The sequence below is a fragment of the Pelophylax lessonae genome (assembly GCF_965119305.1).
Source record: "Pelophylax lessonae genome assembly, chromosome: 9".
Taxonomy (NCBI): Eukaryota; Metazoa; Chordata; class Amphibia; order Anura; family Ranidae; genus Pelophylax; species Pelophylax lessonae.
In genome coordinates, this window is record NC_138776.1 from 159,918,399 (window position 1) to 159,940,474 (window position 22,076).

At 42.6% G+C, this 22,076-nt stretch overlaps 1 protein-coding gene across 2 annotated transcripts in view; it reads right to left on the minus strand.

Moving 5' to 3' along the window:
• The window catches only part of CDH23 (cadherin related 23), a 1,628,602-nt gene that overhangs the window by 22,336 nt on the left and 1,584,190 nt on the right, over positions 1–22,076 (minus strand). For both annotated transcript variants that reach the window (XM_082268007.1, XM_082268006.1), the window contains 6 exons: positions 13,385–13,579; positions 12,343–12,456; positions 6,351–6,480; positions 3,662–3,925; positions 3,396–3,557; positions 1,355–1,611 (listed from right to left, as the gene is read on the minus strand). In XM_082268007.1, the coding sequence (XP_082124133.1) occupies positions 1,355–1,611; positions 3,396–3,557; positions 3,662–3,925; positions 6,351–6,480; positions 12,343–12,456; positions 13,385–13,579 (1,122 nt within the window). The remainder of the gene's footprint in view (positions 1–1,354; positions 1,612–3,395; positions 3,558–3,661; positions 3,926–6,350; positions 6,481–12,342; positions 12,457–13,384; positions 13,580–22,076) is intronic.

Consider the following 22,076-nt stretch of genomic DNA (forward strand, 5'->3'; position numbering starts at 1 on the left):
AACTGCCAAAACGCACAGAAAACACCCACAGAAGGGGGAATTTGACAGTCAAGGGTAATTGGTGTGGCGGAGGGGGGTGTGAAATACAAGACCTGATCTCCCTGTATGGCTCTCTGTGCAGCAGCTGACTGTCGCTTCTCCTCCTCTCCCTCCCTTTCAGCTGCTTTATGGACAGTCATACAGGGAGATCGCTTCTTGTTATTTTCCCCACTGCACCTATCACCCCCAACTGTCAGATTCCCCTGCCTCCCTGTGTGCTCCTCCAACCTCGTCTGCCCACATTGCTGCCAGCTTTCCACCTCCTCTCTCCTGTTGGCTCCTGCAGGGGATCCAATCAGAATAAAGAGCAGGGAAGGGGGCGGGTAAATATGTAATTTACCAGCCCCTTCCTTGTCTGAATTGAACGTGAGTGATTGTACTGATCACTCATTCTGCTTCATTTATAACTGAAGCATAGTAAACTGTACATTTATCTGCAGTACGGCTAAGGCTTCAGAGAAAGGGACCGAGGAATGGTTCCTTTCTCGGTCTTAAAAGTAAGACTTCAGGGGTCTGTTTAGAACTCTGATATTTTAACAAAGCCCCCCAACAGGGCTATTTATAAAAATGTAAAGAAAAATTGAATTGTAAATAATAACTAAAAATAAAATAGTAAGGCAGTGGGTGGTGACAGTTTTTTATTTTTAATGACACCATCCACTCTCCCCTCCCCAAAAGTAAAAACGATTTTAAAAAATAGACAAATTGCAGCAAATAATAAAAAAAAACACATAATAAAAAAGAATGGTTCATTCGCACAGATTCTCTTACACATACAATGTGAATGAACAGTTTGTTTGTGCAGCTAGAGCCGCCTGTTATTCTATGGGGACCTAGCGGCTGTACGAACACAGCTGCAGGTCCTAACTTGATATGTGTGCAAGGTGGGGATGAGTGGCCCTGAATGCACACTGCCTGTGTTTGAGGCCGTACACATGCATCCACACACCTGCCAAATTAGGACCTGCGGCAATTTTCAATATAGGCTCCCTGCAGACAGCTGCAGCCATAAAAAAGAAATCTGGTTCACACAGTACAGGCCACAGCACTCATGTGAATGAGCCCCAAGACCTCATTCACATACAGAGCTTTATTTATTAACTACAGTTTTATCCTTTAGATTTAGCAGGAAGTCTGTGAATTATGTTGTGTTTGTGCCCACTAATGATGATTTTATTGCTTTTTTTTGTGAAAAGGAAATGACACAGAAGATACTCCGAAAACTCACAGAAACAAAAATGCTGGTAAATGCAAATACTTCCATATGAGGTTTTACTGGCATTTTTTATTTGCACAAATGTAAACCAGTCCTCACCTGAACGTCATCTGTATTGACAATGGCTCCTGTGATGTTGGATAAAAGTCGTATAAATTCCTCCTCAAATTCACGCACCCGATCTGGAATCTCATTAATAACTATCTTTAAGCGCTGGTCATCCCGTAAAATATATATTCCAACAACAGCAGTATCATTGTGCCCAGCCAGATCCATGGCCATGATGTCAACCACAAAGTAACCAGGGTTGTAGGCAGTAAAGAGATCAAACGTTCGAATAATACCATCAACGTTACCTACAAAGACAGAGCACATATAAATAAGCATAATTATATTTAGTTTTAAAAAAAACTAGTTACATAGTAAAATAGGGTGTTAGAGTAGAACTTAAGGCAAAGCTTTTCTTCTTGTTAGATTGATTAAGGGAAGGATATATAACACGTCAATTTTTTTTTTTTGCCATTTGTGTCTCATTGGGGAGATTTTCCTTCACTTCCTCTTCTCAAAACAAGAAGTGAAAGTAAATCTCTGCAAAGTGGTGGAATCCCTGGTTGTAGGCAGAACTAGTGTTCCCATTGGAAGTTTTCCCTCTATTCCTGTTCTGGTAACAATGGTAGGCTTTTATTTGTGTCATCATAGATGCTGTGTATGTAGCATTATTGGATCAGTGGGAGGAAAGGTTACTGGCTTCCAGTCACAACAAATGGGAAAAAGTTATAATATGTATACTTTTATCACTTGTACAACTAATAATGTAGTCTACATAATTGAGTACTCTTGCCATATGTGGGATGCACAGTACGCATGTTTGCATCTGCGCCTCCAGGAACATATCGCAAATATCAAGAGAGGTTTTAAGAGTCACTATCTGTCAAAACATTATTCTCAATGTCACAATAAGGATCCAACAGGTTCTACATTTTTTGCTATAGAAAACTTATGCCCCACTGGAGGGGGTGTCGTATAAGGAGAGCAATATTTAGATGAGAGGCAAAATGGATCTACCAGTTAAACACTTATAGACCCCATGGCCTGAATGTAGATTGGGACATTAACTGTTTTTTGAATAATAGTTAATTCTCATTCTGCAAATTGGGTTTTCTTTTTTTTTTAATAAATACATTTTTTTATAGTCCTTCTGTGTTTGGAGGTCTCTATTGGTAATGATTTTTCATATATGCCCGATTCTCAGACATTTGATGTGTGTCATTCAGTCTAAGGTTTATGAAGCAATTTTTACATTATACAGTACTTTTTTTATGCTTACTTTTTGAAAAGAAGTGCTCCTGTTTTTTTAAATAAGTATTTTTAAATAATGTTTAATTATTATTTTTTTTATTTTTCGCATCAAATGCTATTTTTCTAGAGGGAGCTCAGTAAGAATTTCCGATTTTTTTTCCATGGAGGAACACTAGAGGGAGCCCCTATAATTGACTTGCTTTAGTATCAGGTGTTGGTTTTATACCCTTCAGTATATAAGCTTTTTGTGCGATATGAGACCTCTGGCCAGTTCTCGATGATGCTATTATCTCCAATAAAACCGGTCAGGCAGAACGGAATGGTGAACAGTGATTCACATACAGGAACACTTGGGTCTCTTAAATTCTGTCTTACGAGAGTTTATATGTGAGTTGGCATTTTGGTTTTTAATAAATTTGAGCAATAGCAGTTTTACACTATAGAGCTTGCTTTCTTTTTGTATACTACTTTGAATATGGTGTGAGATCCTCTCTGCTGGTATTGATGTGAAGTCGGGTGGCGTTCCTGCCTATTTATCTTGCTGGGGAAGGCAGTGCAACATGCCGAAATGACCATTATAATCGTTGGTCATACATATCTGGTAACCAGGTTGATCCTAGTGGTGTGGGGAGCACATAATGTTTTTTTGAAGCACCTTGGAACATTTTTAAGAAGAATATTTGCACTTTTATTGGACACTTTTTGAATATTTATTTGGACTCATTGTCGCTTTTTATTTTCATTTGTTTATTTTATTGAATTTTTGTATGTATTTATATTATGTCACTGTTTTTCTGATTAGTGTGGCACAATATAATATGGATAAAATGAATACTCTTACCAATCACAAAAATATTTTTCACCTCCTTCGAGTCATTTGAGTTCTGTTTAATGTAGGTAATACTTAAGATGCTGTAGAACACTAGGCTGTTGTTGCCCACATCAGCATCAAGTGCTAGAACCTTGATGAGGTCAGAACCTACTTTTGCATCGGTTGCAACACCTGAAGAGAAATGTATAACATAATAATATGAGAATGCAATGAAAAATTGGCAACTTTTTAAATTATTTTTGGTTGTTTTTCTGCATTTCTAACAAATCGGTTACCTGCTGTATACTCTGTTTTTGTGAATCTGGGTGGCTGATCATTAATGTCCTCAAGGTAGATCCTCACTTCCTGCAAGGTTGAATCTGTGCTGGGATCAAAGCTCTGTATCCTTGCGGCCCTCAATGCTTTGCGGGCTGACCAATTTCTGTTACTGGATGCTTTCACTATAAGAGTGTAGTATGGTTCTGTCTCTCGGTCCAGGTTCTTCAGAACTGTCAGCTTTCCTTCAGGAGCCAGCTGGAAGTTGTTTCCTTCATTCCCAACTACAAAAGAAATATACTGTCAGGACATCATTCTTCAATATGTTGTTTTAAAGAGGTAACTCATCCAAAACTGATAGTTATGGATGTTTTTTTAATATCTCTCTGGGACTCCAGCAGACGGATTTTTCTGGTGGTGTTCCCAACTCTGCCAATTCCCCCTCTTCCACCATTGTGAGGTCTCACTCCTGCTAGACCAGAGAGAGAGTCTAGTAATTCTACATTCTTTGTGATGTGAGCTAAATAAAAATTTTAGTGAGTATCGAGAATCCTCTTAGCAGTGGCTGTTGCAGGTGAAGGAACCTGGATGTTAAAGTAAAGAAATCTTGCTGCTGGAGTTTCAAAAACTATAGGAAAATCAGTCATTGGATGCAGGGGCGTATATTTTTGTCAGCAAATTTCAATTTAGTTTTAGTCATAGTCTTTTGACTAAAATGCTATTTTAGTCATATTTTGGTCGATTAAAATCTCCAGTACAGTTTAGTCAACAACAAATCGAATGAGTTTAGGTAAATTGTAATGCATTATTTAAACATTTCTCTAGAATTTCCAAACTAATTATATACTCCTGGAGTAAAAATCGAATAATATGTTATTATTTATGGTATTAAGGTTTGAACATGCACTATAGACGCAGATGTAGCCATTGTGATAAATAATGTCTTTATAAATAAAGCAAGTTTCATAAACAAGAATATTGCTTTTTGGCAAACAGAAGTGCAACTTTAAAATACAAAAAACCCAAAAAACTGAAAACTCTATTGGCTGTACTGTCATTGCACTTATTACCTGAATATATTACCAACATTAATTATTAAGAAAAAATATAGGAAAAACCTTTTTCTTAATTTTTTTCTCTTTCAGTAGCTTAGTAGATGCCACTTACTTTTGCTTATGCGGTAGTGCAAAACATGTTTAACCTCTTGCTGACGGACCACCCACCACAGATATACTGTGGCAAGGTGGCTCGGCTGCGCGAATCGCTGTACCCAAAAGTCGCTTTCCGGGAGCGAAAGTGGGGGCGTGTGCACGGCGGGTCGCAAGAGGGGAAGCTGATCTGAGGGGCTGGCGGCTGCGATAGCTACCGGGCACCCTCGATCACTCCCTGGGGAGACAGAACAGCGGTCTTCCGTTATAAACAGGGCAGACCGTTGTTCTGTCAGTAATGAACACAGGACACCTGTGTTCCTCCTATTTAGGAACACAGGTGCCTGTGTTGATTCCATAAGCCCATCCCCTTCACAGTTATAAAACACCCCCTAGGCATACATTTAACCCTTTAAATGCCCCTGGTGTTAACCCCTTCCTTGCCTAGTGTCATTGGTACAGTAACAGTGCATATTTTTAGCACTGATTACTGTAGTAATGTTACTAGTCCCCCCAAAAGTGTCAAAAATGTCAGTTAGGTGTCTGATCTGTCCCCTGCAATGTCGCAGTCACGCTAAAAATCGCTGATTGCCGCTATTACTAGTAAAAGAAAAAATGTAATAAAAATTACATAAATCTTTCTCCTAGTTTGTAGACACGATACCTTTTGCGCAAACCAATCAATATACACTTATTGAGTTTTTTTTTTACCATACATTTGTGGCAGAATACAAATTAGAATAAAAAATGATGAAAAAATTAGATTTTAAAATTTTTTAAATTGGGAATGTTATATAGCAGAAAGTAAAAAATATATATATTTCTTTTTCAAAATTGTCGCTCTTTTTTTATTTATAGCACAAAAAAAAAAAAAAAAATCTTAGAGGCGATCAAATACCACCAAAAGAAATCTCTAGTTGTGGGAAAAAAGGACATCCAGTTTATTTGTATGGATTAGCGAGTTTGTGGTTGAGGAACTTGAATGGCCTGCACAGAGTCCTGACTTCAACCCAATAGAACACCTTTGGGATGAATTAGAGCTAGACTGCAAGCCATACCTACTCATCCACATCTGTGGGCCAACTCAATATCGAACACTACAGACTAAGGCTGGGATGCCATTAAAGTTCATGTGTGTGTGTGTGTGTGTGTAAAGGCAGGCGCCCCAATACTTTTGCTAATATAGTGTATATTGGGAGTTCTAGTGTGAGCTGCTCAAATGAAATCCAAAGTAAGTAACCTAAAGCAAACTGATGTCAATATTTTATTGAAAACAGACAAAATCAAGAGAAAGGGAAATGGGGTGCCATTATAAACATACAGAGTACCTACATCCTAGAGAATATGGAAAGGGAGAATGTTGAGGCATAGATGTGTAAAGCTTTTATACGGTACCATAAAAGTCCATATATGCCTCAACATACTTTCCAAAATCAAGAGAAAGAAAAGAATAATACATGTAATTCAAACCTAAATACAATTTAATTTCAAACAGATGGGATTTACATGATAACATCTCTATAATTGAGACTAAAGCAAAAAAATGGCTCTGCTTTTTTACCTGCAATAAAATAGTACACAATGGCGTTTGAACCTTCATCAACATCCACAGCACCACTGACATTCCCCACTGCAGTTCCAGGCTTGGAATGCTCACGGACAGAAAGGCTTTGGTACTGCACGGCACCTCTCTGTGAAAATGGCAAAGAACAGATGACAACATACATAGAATAAAATATGTCACACTTCCTAAAGATCGATCAATTCACCTAAAAATTACATTTCTGTTTTAGACTTTTAAATTTGCCTTCCCTGGTTTCTCCTTTCTCCTCTCATCAACTTACTAATAAAACTTTTAAACAAAACTTGCTTTCATTACTTACATTATGTTCGACCCATCACTGGGTCCCTGTGCTTCTCTAAGCAATGCTGGTAGATCATAGCTATGGGAGGGACCAGCACAGACCCAGCCTCCTGTAAACATCACAGCACTCTTACTCAGTATGCCTCCGAGGAGCCCTCAAGCCTAATGCAGTGAAATAGGTCTTGGGAGGAGTTATGCAAATATAAAAATGTCTTGGATAGATATTAGTTTGAAGCAGCGGGCATACCTAGGTAGACAGTATTTTCATGCAGACCATCCTAGATTAGTGCCCATGTGGGCGTGGCCAAGAGGTGGTGATTGGGTTGTGTTGAGTTGCAGGTTAAACAGATAAGAAGTTGAGCAACAATCAGAAATCACTAGCACTTGTAAAGTGACGGTAGCAACTGTAGCAGAACAATTGGGATAAAAGTTTCAGATACTGTTGTAGTAGAAAACACAGCCAGACATACATGGATGGAAATTCGGCTGGTTCAGCAGGGACCCTGTTTGTACACAAGTCAATCTGTCAATCAACGTGTGTGCAACCAGCATGTAGAGTTTTTCCTGAATTATTATTCCACCAGCTAAAGTCGGAAGGCTCCCTGCTGGCAGAACACAAAAGCGCTACAGTAGGGATTCCCCCATCGACACTGACTTTGTTGATGAGGAAATCGAGCAATTTTCTTTCCTTTCATCCAGGGTGGGAGGAAAGAAAATTGCATAATGTGTGGCCTGCCTATCACTGACAGTACAAGCGCAAGAGTCATAAAATAGGATCTATCCGTGCTAAATAATACATGTAGCAGCCAGCATCAAATGTGTTGAATACAAATAAAACCACATCTCTAGATAAAATGCAGCGCTTGATAAATAGCTGGAATGGACAACAGGCTCTGTGCGCCTCTGATGACGTCACCATATGACGAAACGTGCAAGATGGGACCCTACGCATGACGCAAGCACGCCGGATGCCACTGCCATTTTGGTATTTTATATAAAGTGCTTATTGTTTGTATTACACGTGAGTGTGCACTTTATAGAATAAAGCTATTAATGTTTTTAAATACATACTGCACTATGGCAATTTCTTTTACCTTTGCGATGTGATCTGTACCAACATCGGTTTAAGGATGTGTGTCTTGGTGCTGCCCACTAGAAGTTTATAAGGTTGTCCATAAAGCATCTATTCCATAATACCTGCTGGGATCCCTCCATGTGATGTGGGCACAGTTCTTTGGGATTTTGGGATTCCAGTTCTCCATCTTATGGCTGCAAAGCAAGGTTGACCACTCTATAATTTAAGGGTCTACTCTGTCCAGTAAGGGGAATTTGCCTAATCCCAGTGGTGTTGTTTGGTTTTATGAGTCACACTGAATCTGGTGCTGGGATATTTCTTCTTCTGGCTGGTTCTATATAAGGACATTTTTATGAACTGTTGTCCATTCCACTATTTATCAAGCGCTGCATGTTATCTAGACAAGTGCAAGAATGCTGATAGTGGAGGAAACCATAAGGCTTGTAGTACAACTGGAGATCCTCAGCATCAAAGATATTACACTGGCATTGCCTACATTACTGTAGCAGCAGCGAGAAGAGCGGTGGCAGAGGCAGAGACTGTAGAGGGTAAAGCTCTGCAAACCCTATGGGGTGGTACCGTAGACCAGAGCTGATGGAAGAGCAGTCAGCAGTGTCTGTAATCTCTCCTTTCTTGAACAGAAAACTTTCCCTGCCGCTATTTCACTATCCCTAACAAGCGGGCTATTTATTAGCACTGCCCACACTAAGGATGGCTGCCAGGTTTACCCAAATTTGCAGCGTTCAATCAAACCACTACTGCCCTGTTAACACCTACAGAGTTTGCAAAGGAACAATGTTTTTACCATCCTTCTCTCCATCTATACAGTGACACCACGCCACCTACAGAATGAAGCATAAACTACACCTGCCTACACCCACTTGTGATGCTGAGCTTACATCATTGAAAGAGCTGAAGTCCAATGAATAAAAAGGGCAAGCCAGGGGCGGTAAGGCTGGGGAGAAACGGGCTAGTTGATTCTGGATATCCTCCAGCCAATGAAATGAGGTGGGCTCTATCTTACTTTCTGCAGCATCTAACGCACACTGCTGGAGCTCACACTGTGCAATGAAATACGAGAAGCAATTTTGGTACAGGAGAGGAACCTGTACACCTGTGCAAGGCTGGAGATTAACTTTAAACAACTAAATATGAGCAGTTTAACCCTTTACCTACTCTCCTGCAATAAGGGAACAGCAGCAGACATCTTCATAAATGAAGAGAACTATTTATAAAGATTGGCAAAATGATTGTTTTTCCTTTTAGCGCACATTTTTCACATCTTCAGTAAAACTTGTTTTATCTCTAGATAGAGGCTAAACCTATGCGCTACCAATAGAGAGAAGGAGTGAGGAGCAGAACAGAATCACGTGTGATTGTGACTAGTTTTTATTGTGTATATAAATAGTTTTATCTCTTTATATTGTGCTGCCAAGGTTAAATGTAAAAAAGATATGAGTGGAGAAAATGCAATAAAAAAAAGAAAAATGCCAAAGTGAATGAAACTGGGAAAAACATTTTTGTGGACAGCGTCTTCCTAAGCTTCCCTCCACTGACAATAGTGCATTAGGTCAAGCATAGTGTGGCGTACATTTCCCAAGATCCGGTGCTGTTCAAAATAGATTACATATCACCACTTCTGTTCCACGCCATATTGTATATGTTTTATAGAAAGAAGGCAAAGAACAGTCTCATATACACGGGTAATATTGTTCTACTACAATCATACACAGGGCTGCTGATAGAAATCATGGGGCTCCGTACAGACTACCTGACAGCCCCCCCCCCCCCAAGAAAATATTTAAGCTGTATTTCAATAAAAATACAATAAAATCATTATTATCAGACATAAATTCAACATAACTCACAAAACTCCTGCTAAATATAAAAGATTAAATGGAGTTGATAAATAAATCTGTGTGTGTGTGTGTGTGTGGGGGGGGGGGGGGCGTTGAGGGGTCATGCACATGGGTGCTGTGATCTGTACAGTGTGAATCAGTGGTTCATTTACGTGGCTTGATCCACCTGGAGCTGTACAAACACAGCTGCAGGTCCTAATTTGATATGGGGAATGCAGGTGTACGGCCCGAACACAGACAGTGTGCTTTTGGGGACCGCTCACCTGCACACCTGTCCAATTAGGGCCTGTGGCTGTGATACATGGATTTACAGAGGGAAATGACAGTGACGGGGAGAAGAAGCAAAGTCGCATAGGTCAGGAAGCAGGGGAAAGAAATGGGAAGCCCAGCTACATAAAGCACACTAAACTACACTGGGACAAGACAACAGGCAGCTATGGAACCGTGTAACAGTAAATTCTTCACCCCATGGGAGTGCAGCTGATCAGCTGTGACTGTGTCAGGGAGACAAAGCAATGGGGGAGAGAGATGAAAAAAATATACAGGCTGGGACAAGAGTATAGGAAGAACTGCAGGGAGAGAAACGTAGTTACAGAGATAACAAACTCATCTAGCAGAGATAACATTAGAGCCAGTGCTGGGAGGGGGGACCACACAGGGAGGGGGATTAGTGAGGGACAACTGTCTCTTTCTCCACAGATAAAAGCTGGCAGCAGGGTTAGGGGGAGAGATCAGCTTTCAGCTGCTGGAGGAAGATTTCTGTATATCTCATTCATCACTAATTCCGCACCCTGTGTGGGCCACCCTGCGTGCTCGTGCCCCCTACAAGAGGATCACTAGTCCCTCCCTATCAGCGGCCCTGGTCATACAATCTTCTACACACACTCTAGGATCTGTGGAATATGTAAGCCTGATAAATGGTACAGATGTGGATAAATAAGTTAGGGTTAAAGGTATTACACTGGCTGACTATACACAAACAATCTAATTGTACAATCTCCTTTACATGTACCAACAACTGTATAGTGCATGGTAGGTCCTCATAATCTTTGTACATTCCAATTTAGATAAAACTATGTATATTTGGTAGGTCCTCATATTCTATAGTTTGGGTACATCTAAAGTTGATTGTACAAGGATTGTACAGTCAGTTTGTATCACATGTGGTGGCCCTAAAGGCTCTTGTAAGACAGTCTGAACAAGCATCAAATCCAAATACTATGTGATGCAGAAGCCTCATAAGTTAACTACTTCTGGACCGTCCGCCTGCAATGTACTGCGGACAGGCGGCCCATACAGGCACAGAGGCATACTGGTATGTCGATGCCCGTTTCCAGGTTTAGGGAGCGCACATGCATACCCCATGCCAACACCTGTTGTGATTGTACACATCGGGAAATTGTCAGCAGGTTCGGACCAATGATTCATGTGTCCAATCACAGCCCAGATCCCTATGTTGACAGGGCTCTGTACAGAGGGAATAACCTCTCTCTTTCTACGCCATGCAAAACAGGGATAAGAAGCAAAGCGATCTTTAGTTAAAAGCAGCACACATGAAACATGCTTGCTGTGGGTGCACTCAACAGAAGGGGGATGTCGGGGGATGTCGGGAGCACAGAAGAGGAGGATCCGGGCCACTCTGTGCAAAACCACTTCACAGAGCAGGTAAGTATAACATGTTTGTTATTTAAAAAAAAAAAAACAAGACTTTACAATCACTTTAAAGTGGATATAAACCCCAATCATGACATTTGACATGGGCACATATATCTGTAGTGTTTACTTCTCTCCCCAAAGCCCTAGGTCCAGTATCTTTCTGCTACTCTGCTCCTCTGTTATCACCATAATAACTTTTGACAATCTGAACCAGAAGCTAAAAGCAGCTGGAAATTTTTGTCGTGGTGGGTGCATAGAGATAGATAAGCAGAGAGCTGGTCTATTCACAGCACACCTCTGCATGTTTTTTTCTTTCCTCTTGCCTGTGGAGGGGGGGGGGTGTGCCTTTCCTCCAATCAGCTGTCAAACAGTGTATGCCCTGCCTCCACACCCAGTGCTGGAACAGAAAGAAACAATTCTAACATGATGTGCACTTTCTAAACAGTGTAGAAAGCCAAAGACAGCAGATATACAAATAAAACTTATGTAGGGAAATTTGTTTCATTTCTGTGTATTATCTGAGGCTGTTCACTTTACTGGGTATATGTAAGCATTTATATCCACTTTGAAGGTCAGCACTCGGTCAGCACTTTAGACGTAAAAGAAGCTTTGCAGTTTTTTTTTTCAATTTGCAAATCTAGAAAAGTTTGCCCGATATGTCAGATGAAAAGAATAGCTCCCATTGGCTACTAATGCAGTGCAGAGAGACTGGTATATGTAAAGTATTTTAGGGCAATTTAGGTGTCATTGGGCATTCTTTGTTACTGTAAGTGTGGGTAAAGGAACGCATAGGTTCATATATGTTCTCTGGATTGTGCCAGGACAGCAAATGAGTGTTGAAAAATAACTCTTTTGTAGTAACTACATAGGGAAAAGATCATGATCACAGCCTCTTTCTATGTGCTGGCCATACCAGGGCTTGAAAGCATAATATACTATATAGTGTTCATTACAGTTTTTTTGTCTGGGGCAAAATATTACAAAAATATATTCAGCACATCTAATAAATGCATATTTGTCCATGTTTTATATTTGAAAAAGCTGCAAGTACAGAAAAATACCTTTGATCTGCCAGGATTTCCTAACTTGTTTTACTTACCGGTGGTCGGACAAAGATTGGTTCATTGTCATCAACATCATCTAGAGCAACCTGAAGAGGTAGCATGGCTTCATACGGCACTGGTTGACCAAGGTCATAGGCAACAATTATAAGCTGAAAAGGGATGAACACCAAAGCATGAAAAGGTTATTCATATTACATTTGCATAAAAGATTACATTCTTTTTCTATGTTTAATTATTATTATTATTTTTTTTTAAAGTCAGCACAAGGGACATAGCAAAATGCAAAGCGTCCCTTGTGCTGTTGACTAGTCTCTTAGTTGAAATCCAAAGTCCTCTGTTCACCATCCCCTCATACCCCCCACAGCTGTAATCTTCTGGTTCTACAGAGGTTAATATCATTCCTCCCAACTTTTTGAGACGGGATCCAAGGACACCTACTAGTAAAAGTTTAGCGGCATAGGACACCCCCCGCCAAGCCCCCATAAAGGAGAACTATGCAATAAAATTTTTTTTTTTTTTTTTTTTACCAATTCTATTCCTTTATATTGGTTTTTGACATTTGCAAATGCAGCAATTTAGAAACTGGATGAGAGGTTTAGTACTGAGAAACACTTTTTGAAAGATAAAAAGTACATTTTATATACAACTATATAGATCAGACCAAAATGAGGGACAAATGAGGAGGAAAGGGGGACAGAGGGACTTTGTTCCAAATCAGGGACAGTCCCTTGAAATCAGGGACAGTTCCTTGAAATCAGGGACAGTTGGGAGTTATGTAATATGATAAAATAGAACTGTCAAAGCCACTTGTTAGGAGTGCTGACAATGCTGCCCTTTCCGCCCCTCCTACGTTCAGAGAAGTTGTACTATAGCTTCCATCAATGAAAAACGATCTATGAATGGAAGAGGTAAGCCTTTCATTCATCTACCCATCTTCCATTCACAGACTGCATAATAAGAAAAAATAAATAAAGAAAACACACAACATGCATGTGTGTAAGTGTGAAAGGCCCTAATTCTGTTTATTGTATGATACCATTGTACTTCAGTTACAATGTACTGGACTTGTCTACTTACACTATAAATGGCTTGCTTCTCCCGATCTAATCTCTGTGCAGTTTGAATAAGTCCACTCATGGAATCAATACTAAAATACTCCCAGTCTTTATTTCCAGCTCCGGTTTTTAGCAGACTGTAGCGCACTGCTCCATTCAGACCTTCATCGTTATCTGTGGCATATACTTCATATACTGTAGACTTTAAAGGGATTTCCTATAGAAAACAAAACAGTTTTATACATAACCACCAGAGGTCAATGTAACACAGTTTTTACCAAACTATACAAGAAGATCTCAGGTTGTACAATAATAATATTAACAAATTACATTTTAAGACCTCATGCACACCAGATATTTTTTTCCGCTCTGGACGCCTGCTTGGTCCAGAAGAGGAAAAAGCAGCGTCAAAATGCACCTAAAGTCGCATTTTGTAAACGCGTTTAGGCATATCAAGCGTCTGGGAGTTCATTTCATTGGTTCATATTGTCATTGTCATGTCATTCATATTTCATGAGTTCATATTAATTTATTCTGGACATTGGAATGAATGAATCCTCAAGTGCTAAACGTACTAGAGGCATTTACACACGTTTAGGAGAGCCAGGCGTTTTTTTTTTTTACGGCAAAACGTTCCACTTCTGAATGTGAAAGAGATAATTTTTTCTGCCCAATATATGTATGTAAACACTTCGGTGTGCAAAGACACATAGGCCAACAAAGAGGGGCATTTAGAGGCAAAAAAACCTCCAAAAAATCAAACGCACCTAAAAGTGGCCTTTTTTATGCCCCTGTGCATGAAGCCAACATATCAACATTGGGATTTCAAGTTCATGGGTGCAAAATGTACATTGCGTTTTTTTTCCTTAGATTTTGTTTACATATATGCGAATCAGATCAGATCTGTTTCGCATAACGTGAATGGGACTGCCTTTCAATGGAGCCAGTTCAAACATGTCTGGGGACGGCCTCGGTCCGTTTCTAAAAAGGGTCCTGTGCAATTTTGGATCTGGTTTAGGTGCAAATTCAAGTAAATATTTGCACCTGAATAGCACCTGAACCAGTTAATACAAAACAGCACCGGACGCCAGAATGCAAACTGCAGCCCGACATGTGTGAACTCAGGGTTGAATTCAACATACCCTTGCAATATAACCACTTTACCACTAGAGCATTTTGCTGTCTTACGTCTGGGCCACTTTTTGCGATTCGGCGCTGTGCGACTTTAACTGACAATTGCGCAGTCATGCGACGCCGTACCCAAACGAAATTTACGTCCTTTTTTTCCCACAAATAGAGCTTTCTTTTGGTGGTATTTGATCACCTGTGCGATTTTTACTTTTTGCGCTATAAACAAAAAAAGAGCGTTTATTTTGAAAAAATAACAATATTTTTAACATTTTTTTATATGAAATTCCCCCCAAAAAAGATGTAAAAACCAATTTGTTTTAAAATTTTTGACCAATTTGTTTTCAGCTACCTATGTTTGGTAAAAAAAATCGCAATAAGCGTATTTTGATTGGTTTGCGCAAAAGTTATTGCGTTTACTAACAAAGGGAAAGATTTATGTCATTTTTGGTGTTTTTTTTTTAACGAGTAATGGCGGCGATCTGCAATTTTTTTTGCGGGACTGCGACATTGCAGCGGACAGATCGGACCCTTGACTGACATTTTTGACACTTTTGGGGGTACCAGTGACATTACTGCAGTAATCAATGCTATAAATATGCACTGTTACTGTAAAAATGACACTGGCAGGGATGGGGTTAATTTTATTGGAGAGGGAGGGGTTAATGTAGGCCTGGTGCTTACTGACATGTGGGGGGGGGGGGGGAGGTGACTGTGTGAGACAGGGACAGATCGGATGTCCAGCTATGCTGAACACTCCGATCTGTCACTCCCTGTCACTGAGGAGATCCGCCCGCTCTGTTTACACAGGCAGGCGGATCTCCAAACTCGATTCCCCGACGATCGGGGCAGAGCAGCGGCGATCGCCGCCGCTCCTCCCCTGGCCCGACTCCCGCTGTGAATGAAAACAGCGGGAGCGCGCCTCCGGCGACGCGCGATCGCCGCCTACAGGGGGAGGAGTCTGGCGACATAGGTCTACGTCGCCAGACGGGATCGTGCCACTTTGCCGCAGTAGTACTCCGGTACATAGCGGTAAAGTAGATAAAGTTAATGAATAGGGTTGAGCGGACACCTAGATGTCCGTGTTCGACGTGTTCGGCCGAACTTTAAAAAAAAGTCCGGGTCCGTGTCCCGGACTTTTACCGAACTTTTCCCGGACACCGAACCCCATTGAAGTCAATGGGGACCCGAACTTTAAGGCACTAAAATGGCTCTAAAACACCAATGGAAAGGGCTAGAGTGCTGCAAATGGCAGCAAAACGTAGTTAAGAGCATGGCAAGTGCTCTGCAAACAAATGTGGATAGGGAAATAACTTAAAACAACAAAAAAAAAACAGAAAAATAAAACAATGTTCTTCATCTCTGAAGGACGAGGCCCATATGGAGTAGGAGGGAGGTTGAGGTGGTGGTGGATGTGGCGGTGTCATAGGCGTGCGCACAGGGTGTGCCTGGTGTACCTGGGAACACCCTAATCACCTAGGGCACATAGCATTATCGCTCTGTTTGCCAGTGAGGAGATGGGAAAGATCTCCCTCGCACCTGCTCTGCTCTATTTCTCTTTGCCAGCAGGGAGAGTAATGTATCGGGGCCATGTACATGTAGGCAAACACATGCATGTGTATTTCAACTTTGGGGTGCACACCCTAATGCAATAGGCTGCGCACACCTATGGGCTGTGTAGGTGGAAGCGGCGGTGGAGGAGGACCAGGGCCGGATTAAGAGCATCATGGTCTTGGTGCTGAGGATTTTGAAGGGCCTTAAGGGCCGTGCCTTGGCATGCACCCAGAGGAGGAAGGGTGCAGCCATGCATGCCTAATTCAACATGGGATGCTGTCTCTGAAGCCCATAAACACATCCATGCATCGGCAACTGTCCCTCCTTGTCCGGCCTTCGCGCTGTGTGGGGAGGTTCTGAGGGTGCTGCCTGGGGAAGCGAGCATAGAAGCCAGACTTCTGTGTTTACAAGTGACAGAAGAGCGGTCACAGTGAATATGGCCAACCTGGGGCCTATATAAAAGGTAGGGGCCTGCATGGAGCTGCAGCTCCAATAGCCCCTACGTTAATCTGGCCGTGAGGAGGAGGACGAGTTAGCCAACACTGCTTCTTTTCACAAATTTTAAATGAGGGTACACCCCAAAAGAGTGAGAAAGAGCAAAAATGGAACAATGGCTGGGTAAGGTCGGTATCCATTGCTATTCTGCACAAGGTACGGAAAAGTCCCGTGGGATCCATGCCTGGTTCATTTTAATGAACGTGAGCTTGTCCACATTGTCTCTGGACAGGCGGCTGCGCTTGTCTGTTATAACACCCCCAGCCGTGCTAAATACCCGTTCAGATAATACACTGGCTGCAGGGCACGCCAGCACCTCCAAGGCGTAAAGGGCAAGCTCAGGCCATGTGCCCAATTTGGAGACCCAGAAGTTGAAGGGGGCAGACCCCTCATTCACTACATGTAGGCGTGTGCACACATACTGCTCCACCATGTTGGTAAAATGCTGCCTCCTGCTAAGACGTTCCATCTGAGCTGCTGGTGCTGCTGTTTGTTGTGGCGTGCTGACAAAGCTTTTCCACATTTCGGCCATGCTAACCCTGCCTTCTGAGGTGCTGGCGGTGCCCTGGTTGAGTTGGCGACCTCCTCCTCCTCTGCCTTGTGCTTCCACTGTGGCCCCGCTGTCAGATGGGAATGCCAGCAGCATGGCGTCTACCAGCGTGCGCTTGTACTCGCGCATCTTGCGATCGCGCTCCAGTGAGTGAATTAAGGACGGTACGTTGTCCTTGTAACGGGGATCCAGCAGCGTGGCCACCCAGTAATCAGCACAAGTTAGAATGTGGGCAACTCGGCGGTCGTTGTGGAGACACTGCAGCATGTAATCGCTCATGTGTGCCAGGCTGCCCAAAGGCGACGAAAGGCTGTCCTCTGTGGGAGGTGTATCGTCCGTGTCCTCTGTATCCCCCCAGCCACGCACCAGTGATGGCCATGAGCTGGCCTGGGTGCCACCCTGCTGTGAACATGGTTCCATCTCCTCCTCCAGCTCCTCCTCCTCCTCATCCTCCTCATCCTCCAGAACTGTGCCCCTGCTGGACAATTGTGTCCCTGGCGTTTGTGTGTGCAGGAACCCACCCTCGGAGCCCCTTGCGAATGACTGCCCTGAAAGCCTTTGAAATGTTACCTCTTCATCCTCCTCCTCCTCCTCCTCATCCTGTGCCACATCCTCTTCCATCATCGCCCGAATTGTTTTTTCAAGGAGGCATAGAAGTGGGATAGTTAAGCTGAGAACGGCGTCATTGCCACTGGCCATGTTGGTGGAGTACTCAAAACAGCGCAACAAGGCACAATATATGCAAATGTCAAATATGCAAACTATGCCGCAATTTAATGTTTTTTACACCAAAAGGGTGTGTATTGAATAGCGGAATAGGATAAAAAACTGTGTATCTCACACGTACAAACACAGACTAGGCCCGATTAAATTTTTTCCTACCCTAAAGGGAGGATGAGGAAGAGGAGTATGGAACAGGCAGCACCCTCAAATCTTCAGAAGTATGAGATGAACCCCAAAAACTTGGAAAGGTGGATCTCACACGTACCGACACAGACTATTCCGCAATTTAATTGAGCCACAAAGGTTTTTATTGAATAGCGGAATAGGAAATATGATCAAAAAAAAGTGTATGTTTTTCACACGTACAGAAGCACACTAGGCCCCAATTACTGTTGTTTGTACACCTAAAAGGATGGATGAGGAGGAGGAGGAGGAGTATAGAACAGGCAGCACCCTCAAAGCTTCAGAAGTATGAGATTGTGTTCACTGTACCCCACAAAGATTGTGTTCACTGTACCCCACAAAGATTGTGTTCACTGTACCCCACAAAGGTTTTGTTCACTGCACCCCACAAAGATTGTGTTCACTGTACCCCACAAAGGTTTTGTTCACTGCACCCCACAAAGATTGTGTTCACTGCACCCCAAAAGGATTGTCTTCTCTGCACCCCACAAAGATTGTGTTCACTGTACCCCACAAAGGTTTTGTTCACTGCACCCCACAAAGATTGTGTTCACTGCACCCCACAAAGATTGTGTTCACTGTACCCCACAAAGGTTTTGTTCACTGCACCCCACAAAGATTGTGTTCACTGTACCCCACAAAGATTGTGTTCACTGCACTCCAAAAGGATTGTCTTCACTGCACCCCAAAAAGATTGTGTTCACTGCAGCCCACACACAGAAAAATGGATGTGGATCACTGACACCTGCCTATCTCCTATCCCACACCACACAGCAATATCGATTGTAGTTTGTAGAACACACTTTCCCTAAAATTCAGCAGACTCTGTCCCTAACAGAATTGAGAAGAGATCGTAGATCAGGAGAACTAAGTGCAGACCCCACCCCACACAGCAATATCGATTGTAGTTTGTAGAACACACTGACCCTATAATTCAGCAGACTCTATCCCTAAAATGCCTACAACTCGCCCTGCCTAAACACTCCGACCTGTCCCTCAATTCTATCCGGACACAAATGGTTTTTTCCTGCCTATCTTTCCCTAATCAGCAGCCAGCACGTTGATGTGTGCTCTGTCCCTGATCTAAGCAGCATAATGACGCCTCGAACTTAGCATAATGCGGCTGCCTCGAACTTATAAAGACTTGGTCACATGCTTCAGACGGCCAATCACAGCTACTGAGACATTTGCAGGCATGGCTGGGATGGCTTAAGGCACACCAGCTAAACGATTGTTGATTGGCTGTTGAAAGCCCGCCATGAAAAGAGCGCCAAAGCATGCAAAACCCGGAAATAAAACGACCGAACATGGATTTTTACCCGAATATACAGTAAAGTGTCCGTGTTCGTGTTCGGGTAACAAAAATCCAATTATTCGGTACGAACACGAATAATACAGTCCGTGTTCGCTCAACACTATTAATGAAGCCTTTGTAAGTACCTGAATTTTTCAATGTTGGCTCCCAAATGTGTTAACTATGGTAACATACTTTTTTGTCTCTTTTTAATATGGTCAGGACTAAAAAAAAAAAAAAATACAAGCTTAAATCTGTATTTTTTGTTAGAAAATTACTTATAACCCCCAAATAGCTGCTCAGCCACATAACTTGTCAGCTACAAACAATGGTACCAGGATGATTCCGCTAACGGAAGGCATCACTCCAGTACAACCCCCTGCAGCTGAGGGCACATATTTGCATTTTGTTGGCATGAAGGGGTTAAAAACCTCCATAGGCTATGCTTTAAATGTCTCTTCAGGTTACCTGTTAAGGGTTACAGAGGATATCTAGCACAAGAATTATTTATTTCGCTCTAAGGCCTCATGTACACTGCTACTTGTAAACGGACATTTAGGAGCAGTTGGGTGTTTTTTTCAGAAGCCCCTGAACCCTCCTCTATGTTATCTTATCTGTCCGTGTACACTGAGTCGTTTACAGTCATTTACAGGCAGTTGAGTTCAGTTTTGTTTGTTGGAAAGCAATTATTTGCGTTCAGGATGTTCAGAACGTGTGGTTACCGGTGTTTCAAATGCAAAACGCGACCGAACGCAACCGAGCGTGGTCAACCGCGTTTAGCGCTTGCGTTTTTACTGTTTAAAGGGGAATGATTTTTTGACCTCTAAAAACGGATCTGAGCGCAAACGCCCGCCAAATGCCGCTAAACGCGGCATGCAAACGCGACACAAGGGACGTTTTAAACGTCCTTTAAATTCCAGCGTTCAAAGGACTTTTGAAAACGTCCCGTGTAGCACTCGTAGTCTCTCACTGCCTCTGTGACCAGCCGGCAGCACCGTCGGATCGTTTCTTGGAAGAGCCGGCAGGAATGGTGAGCCCAAAAAACACATGCAAGCAGCAGGAGGGGAGGGGTGGGGTGGGGGGCGTCTGTTCCCGCTGGTCAAGAAAGCAATCCTGTGGCTAATGAGCCACTTGGATCACTTTCATGAGAAAGCCAGCCGCCGGATGAAAAAAAAGATACCAGGGTTAAGGTGGTAGCTTCAGCCATAACCCCGGTAAACCACTTGCAAATTGCAACGTATACATATTGCGGTTGATAAGTGGCTATTCTATTTACAGTCTGCTATGAAAAAGATGCTTTATAAGCTTAAAGTCTTACTAAAGGCAAAACCTTTTCCTGGTGCCTCCGTGGCAGCATACCAGTGATAGAGCTCCGGCTCGACTCCTCCCTCAGGACTACTGCATAGCATAAAAGACAAGAAGGCCCCTACCCCCAGCATTCTCCTTTTTTTCCTCATACCTCTGAAACTGGTGAAAAGTTAGCAGCATGTCCCTACCTTTGCCTTACTTAGTTTGGCAGCTTCCGCTGGGTTCAGCCTCTCCCAGACGCAGTCCCTGCTCTTGGGTCGCTCATAGCGCTAATAAGGCAGGGAACCCCTTCTGTGGATCTTTTGGGGTCAAAGGCAGAGTTTCCTCATAGGAACGCAATCTGCATTTTCTGGAAAAATTATGGATGAGTCTTGATGCCTTCAGCAGCTGGGTCAGTGTTTCCCTTTATTTATTTATTTCTTTTTTAAAATGAGCTATATAATTACATATGTTTTTCTTCCATATCCTTCCGCTCTGTAGGGCAGTATTTTATCTTCTAGGATAGCTTTATTAGATTTTGCACTTCCTTTCTTATGAATTGCTTCCCTTTAGATGTGTCTTGGTTTTACCTTCATTTTAGTTTTCTTCCCCTTCTGTGTTAAGTTAGAGTTTCCGCTCAGAGCTTAACTGGCCTGCTGCAGCGTCTCTGTGCCTGGGTAGAGGGCGCTCGGCATCGCCTCCCCCGGCCGCAGTGTTTCCCCCTGGTCTCGGGCATGAGTGCGCACTCTTCTGCGGTGTCCTCGTGTGCCCCGCCGGGTGTGCATGTGCGGGCGCATGCGCGATAGGTAGCGGACGTCTTTCTTGCCGTAATCCGGCCGGCGTCCTCAACGTTGTACTGTAGGAGGCACTACGCATGCGCGGGCGCACGCGCAGTGCCCTGGTCTCCATTTTTGTTAAGGGAAAGCGATGTTCACTTTCCCTTACTTGATCTTTTTATTATTAGGGCTGGAGTCTTTTTCACTAGGCCCTCCCATTCCCTGTGATAAGGTAGGGCAATTTTCTTTAAAAAAAAAAAGGTATTCAGTTTAAAAAAGAAAAAAAAAAAATCTGTCTCGCACCTCAGGGTCTAACAAATTTTTTTCTTGATATCTCCCCTTTTTCTTTTCTTTTTTTGGGGGGTCTTCTTTTTTTTTCTCTCTCTCTCTTCTTCTTCTCTTCTCTCTTCCCTTCTTTAGCTGACCCTGCTGCTCGTAGGCCGTCATGAGTCACTCATCTCGTGCACAAGATCCTCACACTTCTCATAGGTATGAGACCAACTTCACGTGAGTATATTCAAGAAACAAGAGAGCTTATTCCTTTGAGTGATGGGAATCTTTTTTCCCTCTCTCACCAGCCCTGCCCTTTCCAAAAAGTCGGGAAGATCCTCAAGACGTCGAGATGACGACAGTCGAGATTATAGATCCCGGTCCTCACACCATAGAACTAGAAGATCAAGGAGGCAGGACTATTCCCCATCTTCCCCTCCTCATACTTCCAGGA